Source organism: Limanda limanda, chromosome 13, assembly GCF_963576545.1.
Source record: "Limanda limanda chromosome 13, fLimLim1.1, whole genome shotgun sequence".
NCBI classification, from domain to species: Eukaryota; Metazoa; Chordata; class Actinopteri; order Pleuronectiformes; family Pleuronectidae; genus Limanda; species Limanda limanda.
In genome coordinates this window covers 5,739,459-5,751,001 of record NC_083648.1, presented here as the reverse complement: position 1 = coordinate 5,751,001, position 11,543 = coordinate 5,739,459, and the positions used below count along the sequence as shown (strand labels likewise).

The 11,543-nt window shown below is 42.6% G+C and overlaps 1 protein-coding gene across 1 annotated transcript in view; it reads right to left on the bottom strand.

The window, feature by feature from the left end:
- Positions 1-5,823: 5,823 nt before the first annotated feature.
- Positions 5,824-11,543, bottom strand: part of st6galnac5a (ST6 (alpha-N-acetyl-neuraminyl-2,3-beta-galactosyl-1,3)-N-acetylgalactosaminide alpha-2,6-sialyltransferase 5a) — a 43,679-nt gene continuing 37,959 nt past the window's right edge. Inside the window, exon 5 of the mRNA XM_061084570.1 lies at positions 5,824-6,085. Coding sequence (XP_060940553.1) covers positions 5,824-6,085 — 262 coding nt within the window. The remainder of the gene's footprint in view (positions 6,086-11,543) is intronic.

Sequence of the window (11,543 nt, the reverse complement as noted above, 5' to 3'; positions counted from 1 at the left end):
GCAGCTGCCCACCAGGAGCTGTCACTGGAGCGATGATGAAGGGAAGGTGCGGTTTGTTTTTCCCTGAAAAATGGAAAGAAGATGTAGTGGCACCACAACCGAATGATGCTACTGGTGCCTTTTCTTTGTATTTCCTTGGGATGATTGCTCACTACTGATGTAAATATATAAAGGTGGTAATTTTGTTTATATTATTTCAGCTGTGAGGAGGAAGAAGGGACAAAATAATTAAAGTGGTGGAGGAGATAGGCAAAGCCCCGGCTGAGCACCAGTGGCTGTGCTTCTGTTTTTTAAACTGCTTTTACTGAGTCTTTTTTCAGAAAGGACTTCAATTTATTTATTTTTTTTGTTAAGCCGTTCCATAATTGCATTGATTTGGTTATAAATGCACTGAATTGAGTCTGCAGATAAGAATTTAATTTATTTTCAAGAGTGCGCTGCTCTGCATTCATCAGCAGCAGCAGGCGCCGGCGGCGTTGCCTTTTTGTTGAAGTGCTGCTCAGAGCGACCGCTCGGCCGGAGGAGGAGGAGGAGCACGTGGGACGAGGGCGTCTGATTGGCCGGGAGTGGGCCGTGGAGAGATGACTCTTTAATGTCTCCCCCTGTCCATAAACATTACACCTCTTGACCGTCACATCACGCTCGTGGAGGATAACAATCGCACATAATCCCATCTCACATGATGGAGCCGTCCACTTTCCCATTCACCAAATTGCCCTCCCTGCGGAAACATCCATTAGCTCCCCAGCCTTGCGCTCGGGCTGATTGCATTCTGGGTAATGGACGGCTATTTCCCCGGCCGTTCTGCGCCTCGCACTACGGCGGCGAGAAGTGAGTGATAACCCGCTGAGCCGCCGGCCGTCCCAAATGAATCTCCTCCTCCTCCTCCGTGCCTGGACCGGTTTTCCTCCTGCTTTTTTCTTTTTTCTCTCGGGCCTTTCTCTCCACGTGTAACCACTGCATCAGACTCATTGTTGAGGAGAGTGACTGATGCTCACGGCACAGGGGTTGAAACAGTGAGGGGGGGGGGTAGGACCCTCCCATCGGATGTCCGCTGTCACTCTCCCTCGCGGCTAAAATGGAAAATAGATGGAGGTGGAAATGAAAGCGAACGCATGGAAGGCAGCTGCTGCGTCAGCCGCCATGTTGCTTCTCCTCTACGTTTATCTGTGGAACTCTAACTGTCTCTTGTTTTCCTTGTTTCTTGTTTCTTGTTTCTTGTTTTCTATCACCTCCTCCTTCCTGCTCTGCTTTCAGAGACGTGCACGTTCATTTCCACTATTTGGATTTTTAATGCTCTGATTAAAGGTTAAACATGGAATAAAAGAATTGTCTTAATTGTCTTGTTCTTCTTCTTCTTTTTCATTCATATATTGATTCAACAAACTTCTTTATTAAGCTCAGTTATGCAGTTTTAAGATAAGATCTTGATTCAATCCGTGAAGGTTGAGCTGATATCTTTATTATTTTAATGATCTCTGTCTGGAAACAGAGGTTTTCTCCTGGATTTGAAAAAGACAGAGGAGCTGATTCCGAGCCTCTTACAGTCTGTGTGTTCCAGGTTAGTTATGAGTAGTTTCCACGTAGCTTCAGACGAATCTGTTTGTTCCTCAACCCTCTTCAGACTCGACTCCATCTCCTCCGAGCCTCTCGTTCCTACTCGAGCTCCGGCAGACGGAGCTGAATAGACTCCGCCTCTCGTCGAGGTGATGCACTCTCCTCTGTCACGATGGTTTCTTTATGCTAATAGAGATCGGTGCCTGTCATCCTTCACACCTGACCTGCTGGGTGAGAAACCAGTGACGGGACAATATAAGAGCTGCCAACTCCCAGGAGGAAGAAGGATCTCGGGCTGAGGATTCACTGAATGTGTCACACGGGTTGTTCAAACGACAGCGAGCGCACACACACACACAGACACACACACATGTTGCCTTTAGAAGTGGAACATCAACATTAGCCCCATGAGGTTTGCTAAATTTAATGATTTATGCACGAACAAGAAGACAGGCTGCTTGGAGGCCGTGTCTGCACCTGACAGGTTGTCCAATTTCCATGGAAACTCTGGATTTCCCAGCGCTCGCCTGTCACCGAGCCTTTGTAATGTCAATCATTCCCAGGAAGCATTTTAGTAATTTTAGCAGTCGCACACTTTGGTTCTGATCTGCAACAATAGCTGCGTAAATCAAGCTCTGCAACGCTCAGCTCCTGTATTTGAGATTTTAGCTTAAACTTAAAGCAAAATAGGAATAAAGGAGAAAGGAGAGAAGCTGACACTGTTATTGTTTCTTCAGGCAGAGGAAGAGCAGAAATAAATATGATCTGCTTAATCTTCTCTGGCCAGATTGTTTAGCTTGAGATTCGTTCCTTCATATGAAGTCCATTGTGAAGAGAACTCCACAGAACAACTGCTTGATACGAGATGTTTGTATTAATAGAACTGGAAATTATGTCTTACTTAAGATCCTGTATTAAAAGAGAGCAAGTTTTTCTTTTACCCCTTTTAGCAACAACATCTTCCTTATGAGCAGCTGCCTCAAAGGTTCAGGATGAATTTTCATGGAGGTAAAAGCGAAAGTTGTTATTGTGTTGGAGGCGGTTTTAATCGTCTTTTGTGGAGTTTAACTCGGCACCAACACAAAGTTATCATGTCATGAGAAAGTCTTGCTTTTTATTAAATTTAAATGAACTCAATTTAATGTATCTTTTAATTGATTAATCCCTTTATCCAGTTCTGGTGCTTATCTGGCTCCAGGTTGCTTTAATTTAATTAACCATATCACACTTTATACTCTGCTGGGAAGTGCTGAGAAACTCTGATAGTAGATTCACAAAACATTCAAGAACTAATGGTCCAAACTTTTTCAATCAGACTTAAATTACATGTTTTTATTCTGTCAGGAATTTAAAAGCTCTTTAAATGTTATATTCCGCTCGGTGAACTCTGCAGAAACTATATTTATAGACCAATTTGTAGATGAATTAAAAACAAAAAAAGATGATAAAAAATAACCTGTGAGTTGCAGCCCTGGTGATAACTTCCATTTTGTATCTTTTAGAGGATTCAAAGAAAAGCTGTCGGGTGATTTTTCAGCCTGTTTCTTAGTTTTTATATTCTGCTTTATGAGCCATCAATCCTCCTAAATGCATTTTAAGTGCATTTTATTGATCTGGTAAAAGCTCGGCTGTCGGATAATTGAAGTGTTCATGACCCTCTGGTGATGCTGAGTCTCCCTCCATCATCTAATCATCTCATACTGGTTCCTTGATCTGTGCTCCTCATCCCCAGGTGATGTGGCAGCTCTGCTCTCCAACACAAGAAGGAAATGTCCTCGTGGTCCTGGATGTGTCTGTAGCTCTGAGGCGTGATGAGGACGCCTTTCTGTGGTTATTATTTCAGTGTGACACATTCTCATGTCAGGAGCACACAGGAGAGAGAGAGAGAGAGAGAGAGAGAGAGACTGAAAGGTTTTAATGAAAGCTGCCGTTAGATGAAAACTACGGAGGAAATACCTGAACTCTATTAGTCACATTTCTATCGTCATTATCTCACTGGTAAATATGGAAAGTGCAGAAGACGAAAGACGACAGATAAAAAGTATTTTATTGAGGGGATTGACATTTTCCATTATGTGCAACAACAACAAAAAGGAGACGAGCACACAAGTGCTGACGTGACATAAGTTAACACAATCGACTGGTGGCTGAATATGATTAGTTGTAAAAAAAGGAATTGTTTTATTTTTTGGGAAAATGTATTTTCTCTTGTTAAATCACTGCAGAGTCTGTACAGTAGATATGAGTTAGTGTCTGGTTTGCTTAGCTTAGCTTAGCATGACAACTAGAGCTGCACCTTTAAGTCTCACCGAAATGTTTCTTTTTATCCAATCAGAGCTGGGAGGTAACTAGACTCCGCCTCCTTCCACGACAGGAAGTATGTCAGTTTGATCAGTTAACGGGCTACAATCTGCAAATACTTTGAAGTTTGATACTTCCAGTATTTTTAAAAGACAAGTACTTACTTTTACTGAAGTATGTAAGTGAAAGTGGTACTTAAACTTGAGAATGTTTGAGTACTTCTTTTATCACTGGTACTTAGCTCATCTATCATGAGCTCTTTCTACATATTTACTGTACAGACGTGAAAGTGAAAAGTTGAACAATTCCTTTTGAAATGATCCATCGAGCAAAATGTCAAACATTCCTCTGGCTTCACTTTGTGACGTGTGAGGATCTGATGCTTCTCTCTGGTTTGGTTTCACTAAATAATTATATTTCTGGGTTAATTTCAGAATATAACATCGATCTCTGGGCGTTTTTTATCACTAATACTCAGTTTCACACACACGAGTCGACTCCTCCGGGAAACAAATGCTGACGTATGGAAAAGCGACGGTGAGCTCATCTCCAACGACCTCCGGTGACCCCCAGCACCTGTCCCCTCATTACTCACATTACAGAGATAAGGAATCGATAGGGACTCTGCACCAGGATGTATCATTAAGAACAAGTGTCTGTGTCTGAGTGACACCTGATTCTTATTCATGGAGGACGAGCAGAGGAGGAGGAGAACTGGAGGAGCTCAGGGCGAGAGAGAGAGAGAGAGAGAGAGAGAGAGGCGGTGCACACGTAGCAGAGACTCCACCAAACGAGAGGAGACGGCACATAAAACACAATGGAAGGAGGAGAGTGACAGATCACACACTCATGAGTTCTACAATAAAACTAAAAATCAAGTGTTCCTCCGAACCGTGGCGTCGTGGAGGAGAAGCGGCGGCAGGTGAGCGTGGCAAGATGGATGCCCCCCCCCCCCCCGAACGTCTCCGCTCTCCATCTTCATCTCCTGCTTGTCTTGTGTGGCACGGCCGTGCGTTTACATGGAAATGCAGCTTGTAGTGATATGAAAATCACATTATTAACTGGTGACAGGAGCTGACAAAGCCTTGTGATACATATGTATGGGGCCAGAGGAGGTGCACACACAGACACACACACACACACACAGACACACACAGGATATACCTCTTAACCATTCCAGTTTCTCAGCCAGAAAATGCACCTTTGCAGAGTTGGACTTGAGGGACACTTCACTGAGCTCACACTGCACACGGCAGAATAAATGAAAGTCAGGCAGGTGATTTCTAAGCCTCGTTCTCCTTCTCCGGGGCCGGGTTCCTTGTTGCATGAAGCCGGAGTCTGAAGACTCTCGTCCACTTGACCTCTTCCGTCTTTTGAAAAGCTGCAGGAGAATATGGCGTCTGAACGGTAATAATAATTCAAAGTCCCTCGAACGGCCTAATCCAAACCAGGCTGTTATTACCATTCAGTCCTCCAGGTTCTCCAGAGCTGCTTTGTTAGATCACAGGCTTTGTGATGGTGTTTCTCTTTCACTGTGAGCAGTGAGTCCTGCACAGAGCCGTTATCCTATAGAGGCTTTGTGGTGAGCTTAAACCCAACTTGTATCCTCTGTTGTACCTCTGTGGTAAACACACACACACACACACACACACACACACACACACACACACACAGTCACACACACACATGTATATGCACAAAGACAGAGAGGACACTGCATGCATTGAGAGAGTGTGATGATGTTTCCCTCGTGTGTGACCTCACTTCACAAGGTTTTCCAAACAGGGACGTATATCTTTGTATCAGTTCACCTCAGTAAACAAAGCTCGGAGCCGGAGAAGTGTTCAGCGGCCTCGGCCTTCATCCTTTCTCTTGCCTACGTCGTGTGTTATCCTCTCTGTGGCGTCTCCTCTGCTCAGTCCCGATTCAGGGTTTCTACCTCGTGCTTCTCCATCGCAGCACCGGTCACGTCTCCAGCAGCGGCCCCCCCGTGGTGGCCGCCTCTCCTCCCTGCAGCGTCCGGTTGGCCGGCAGCGGGGGGGGGCTCCAGTCCGGCTGGTAGAAGTGCATGTCAAACGTCCGTGCCCAGCTGGCGAAGACCCGCTTCTCCGTGATGAAGCGGTGGTGGCTGCCCCTCCGCCCGCGCTCGTGGGAGATGTACATGGCGCACTCGTCCGGACCCCGGGGCTCGTAGTAGTGGTACGGGACCGAGTGGTGCTGAGGCTCCCTGCAGAGAGAGGACAGGGACATGAGAGATAAGAGACATTCAGCCAGGCTCAGTCACTCCAGGTTAATGTGACGCCTCAGAGTGATTTTCACAATCTATACTGTAGAAATGTTTGATCTTCAGTAGGGTTGCAAAAGGGCGGAAAGTTTCCGGTAAATTTCCGTAAACTTTCTGTAAACTTTCCATGGGAAGTTTAGCTTGGGAATTTTGAAAAAAAAAAAAAAAACTAAGCAAATGAAACACTGAGCAATAAAAACATCATTCAAAACTCTATTTTAAAGATGTATGGGACGTTGAGTTTCAACCCTCCACTGTGCATTCTTCCATCACATGCACAGATAACTCCCAGCATGCTTCACTCTACAGCAGGGCTATTGAGGCCTGCTGTAGTGTGCAGGACTAGTCAGGTAAGTTTCGATGATATTACTGGGAAAAATATATTAGCATGCTGATTGAGGATTGTTCATCTGTTCATCTAGCCTATTTCTATTCATTAATCCATCAATTGTAAAATATGTTTACAGACGATTCCAATTGTTTGGCTAACTATTTATATCTCTGGCATTGCATTAGTGTTTTTTTACAAACTTTTTCTCATCTTATTTTACAGAACAATGCCACGTGCACTATCTCATGTGTGGAGACACTTCACCCCATCCAATGTAGAAGGAAAGGCTGTGTACATTTGCAAATACTGTGCAAAGACCTATGTTAAGAATGACACAACGATGCAGAAGCATATAGTCAAGTGCCCAAAGTTTCCTCAGGGCTCAAATGAGCCTGTGACAACACAAAATGTTTATATTTATGTCTGTATATGACAAGGTAAATACAGTTAGTATAAATTACCCACTACATTTCCAGTTTATTCCTGTTAATTCCTGTATATACCCGTTTATTCCCGAATATTCCCGTTAATTCTGGTTAATTCCCATGGAAAGTTTCCAACTTTGAATATTCCCGGAATTTTTCAACCCTAATCTTCAGTATGTAGGTAGTCAGAGAGGTCCTGAACACAGCCTATCAGTCTCTCTCTGAACTTATTGAGCAAAGTGTTTTTACAATACTTATCCTGAAATGATCTATTCAACAGTGAAAATGTTGGACTTTAATTTGAAAAATCTCCAAATCTATACAGGAAAAACGTTTGATATTCAGTATGTAGGTAGTCAGAGAGGTCCTGAACACAAAGCGAGAGGAGGAGGCTGATCTGCGTTCGTTCTGCGGTTTGTCTCTTCCACATTTAGCTCATTTTAATCACCTAGACGTCACCTTTTGAAAACGCTGTCAGCTTTTTGTTTGAGCAATAACAATCGTTTTGTGGGGATTAGACAGCGAAGCCATTTTTATATTTACATGCTCCACACAGGACTCTCCTCCATCATATCAATGGGCTCTGTCACAACCGACAGTTCATTAAACATCATGTGGTAATTCGGTCGCCCATGAAACAAAGCTGAGCTCGGCTTCCTCCTCTTCTGCCAACGTTCAGAAGTCACACTCCCTCCATCACACTCTCCTCTTCACGTATTACTGTGTTTTTCTTTATTTCACATCGTTGGTTTGGTTTTATTTGGTCATAAACACACGAAACGTTTCCAAATGTTGAAAAGGAAAAAGCTCTGATTTGATCCAATTCAACAGAAGGACACAAAACAATAATCCTTCTGTTTTGTCTAAATGTCGTCGTTCAGTTGTGTAGGATTCATGTGGAAACCTCACAGGGACGGTTTGAGTCTCTCTGCAGATATTCAGTGAAATAAAAAAGGCAAAAATGTCACAAAAATAATCCTCAGCCAGAGGAAACATGCACCTCACCGCTGAGCTCAAGCATTTGTTAGAAGTGCAGTAATATAGGCTGGAGATACTGGGCCACTGGATGAAAATTTAAAGAGTCATTGGGAAGTCTGTAAGAAAATCATTAAAAACACTGTTTCATTCTTGCGAGATACATTTTTCTTTAAAGGAAAAGAAAGGATTGGTTCTTTAAGAAATGTAAGCAGCTGTGACAGAGCAGCAGCTTAATAACATGGAAAACTATTCTTTTGAAGCCGAGACAGAGAAGGTAAAAGACAAGGGAGAAAGAAGAAGAGGAGGAGGAGGAGGAGGAGGAGGAGGAGGAGGAAGAGGAGGAGGAGGGTGGCATCAAAACTCTTATTTTATCCAGATATCTGATGATATAACAGTTGTTGCATCGTTTATTGTTTTATTGAGAACATTTAACATGAGATTTGAGCGACAGGAGATTTTCAATTCTACAGACTTCTCTTTTAAACGAAGTAATAAGAATCGTACGAATCAGTTTACACCAACGAGCTGAAAGAATGAATCGACAATTCTTTCCATTATCGTCCGGAATGAATTTAACCCAAAAAACTAATAAAAAATGATCTTGAATCGATCACATCCACACGTGAAGCTAAAATAAAACACTGAGCATTTTTACAGTTTGTTCTTTTTACTGAAAAACCGAACGAGATTTGTTCCTTGTCCAATAAAAGTCCTCGATTAAAGTCTTTAAGAAATGTAAGCAACTGTGACAGAACAGCAGCTTAATAACATGGAAAACTATGCTTTTGAAGCCGAGACAGAGAAGGAAGTGGGAAAAAGGAAAGGGAGAAGAAGAGGAGGAGGAGGAGGAGGAGGAGGAGGAGGAGGAGGAGGAGGAGGAGGAGGAGGAGGAGGAGGAGGAGGAGGAGGAGGAGGAGGAGGAGGAGGAGGAGGAGGAGGAAAGTGGCATCAAAACTCGTATTTTATCCAGATATCTGATAATATAACAGTTGTTGCATCGTTTATTGTTTTATTGAAAACATTTAACTTGAGGTTTGAGCGAGAGGAGTTAAATTCTACAGACTTCTCTTTCTATACGAAGTAAAAATAATCGTACGTATCAGTTTACACCAACGAGCTTAAAGAATGAATCGACAATTCTTTCCATTATTGTCCGGATTGAATTTATCCGAAAAATCTAATAAAAATGATCTTGAATTGATCACATCCACACGTGAAGCATAAATAATACACGGAGCATTTTTACAGTTTGTTCTTTTTACTGAGAAACCGAACGAGATTTGTTCCTTGTCCAATAAAAGTCCTGGATTAAAGTGTTGCTGCTGAAATGTGACGGAGACGTGAGCTGTAATTCAAACCATTAAACTGCTCTAATGAGGCAGGAGCCTCGGTCGCTCGGAGCAAGTTGGAGGCAGAACAGATGATGTATCCCATGGTTCTTTGCATTTCTCTAACATATATCTATTTATTATACATGCACCCACGGTGTCTGCTTATGTTTTTAAAAGTGGGGGAGGATAGTTAGACTGGAACATAATGAGGTGGTGGTGGTGGAGGTGGAGGTGGGAGAGGAAAGAAATTAACCAATTGTAATTCAAAAGCACATTTCCTGCATTTCTAAACCACTGAGCACTGATTGAAGGTGCTATATGAAAGCCAGGAATCCATTAACAGCTGCGTGTATATACATGTGGACGGATCAGGACGGGAAATTATTATTATTTTTTATGAATATAATCTCAAAGTGTGAAATAACCACTTATAAAAAACCATTACTCGGCAGTAGGACATCGTGAAGGTCAAATAAGTAAAGTAAATGGAAGAGTCTTAGAGCCGAGTGTGAGTGGGATAATGAAACTGGCTTGAAAATGATTAACCTGAATGTGTCTGTTCTCACAGTCGAACAACTGCAACACAACACAACAGTTTGTTTGAACTGTTGTGTTGTGTTGTGGATGTTCTCACAGTCCAACATCTGCAGCACAACACAACAGTTTGGAGGAACTGGCTTCACAACGACCACCTAATCCCAATGGGACTTTGCATTGACTTCTAGAACAGCCTGTAACCAAACCCTTATTTCTTACAGGTTTTTACTGTGTGGTTATGACAACTCTTCAGTGTTATAGAAACACTTTGTGTCCTATAAGCTTAAAGCAATGCTCCAATGTACAATAATCAAGTGTTAAACTCTAAATTATTGGAACACAGCTTTAAAATCAGGCAGTTCTATCCAACATTCACTGACACACGTCGATGAAGATTTTTCAAGTTAATGTGCCAATGCTCAATAATCACAGCAGCTACTTTGAGGAGGAAACAAAACGAGCTTCACCAAACCACCTGTCGGGAACCAAAGCCACCGGCTGAAGATCTTTCTCATTAAAAAGTGTTAATCTGTTCAATCGGGACATTTGTTTATGATCTGCTGCACTGAGACCTAAATGGTTTCAGGGGCCAGTCTACAAACAGGAAGTGTGTGGATCGAGTGCACTGACCTGAAACTTGTTCTCTGACAATCTGAGTCGGCATCAGAGCAAATTATCAAAATCCTTTTCTAAGTGGAATCACTCAAACAGCAACAGAGCTGCCTTATGACCACACGTGTGATATTATCCTGCTTTTATTTATGCTCCAGTTCATAGACTGGATCCTCTCAAGTCTGCATTTCCACGTTTTATAATCCATATCACAACAAAATGGACCAAATACAGCAGAGAAACGCAGCAGCTTTCCTCTGCCTGAGTTCCACGTGCGTCATCATCATCTGGTTTTTCAGATGCCACATCTGTGACGTTCGCTGGGAAAGGAAATTGAAAAAGCATCCTGCAATCAAATCCCGAGCAGACTATACCAGTCAGAGGGAGACTGTCTGATTTCCACTGGTTCAGGAGGAGAAGCAGGAAATGAGAACAGATGAGCTGAATTTCCTGACGACCCCGACTCTGAGCTTTGTAAAGAAATAAATAAAAGATAAGAGGAAACAAAAATCTGCCGACTGATTCGCAAAAGTTGTTTCCTTTCAAATGAAAATTACTGTGAAATCTCAGCATCTCGTCTGAGACGGGGGGAGAACGGCACCACTTGCCTTATCTGTGACTTGTTTACTGACTCGTTTCTCACTAACAGGCAATTTGAGAATTCTAAAAACATCTCCAGCTACACTGACATTTTATTTATCAGCTGCCTGAATATATTTACACTTTTAATCTTTCTTATCGGGGGCGGCTGTACTCTGCCTCTATGAGTTTGTTTACATGTGGAGCTACGCGCGTACGGCTCTGTTCTAAAAACTGTTCACTGATGAGTAGGGTTGCAAAATTCCGGGAATATTCAAAGTTGGAAACTTTCGATGGGAATTAACGGGAATTAACGGGAATTAACGGGAATATACGGGAATTAACGGGAATAAACAGGAATTAATTAATCAATAACATTTTGTTTTGTCATAGGCTGATTTGAGCCCTGAGGAAACTTTGGGCACTTGACTATATGCTTCTGCATCGTTGTGTCATTCTTAACATAGGTCTTTGCACAGTATTTGCAGATGTACACAGCCTTTCCTTCTACATTGGATGGGGTGAAATGTCTCCACACATGAGAGAGTGCACGTGGCATTGTTCTGTAGAATAAGATGAGAAAAAAGTTTGTAAAAAAACACTAATGC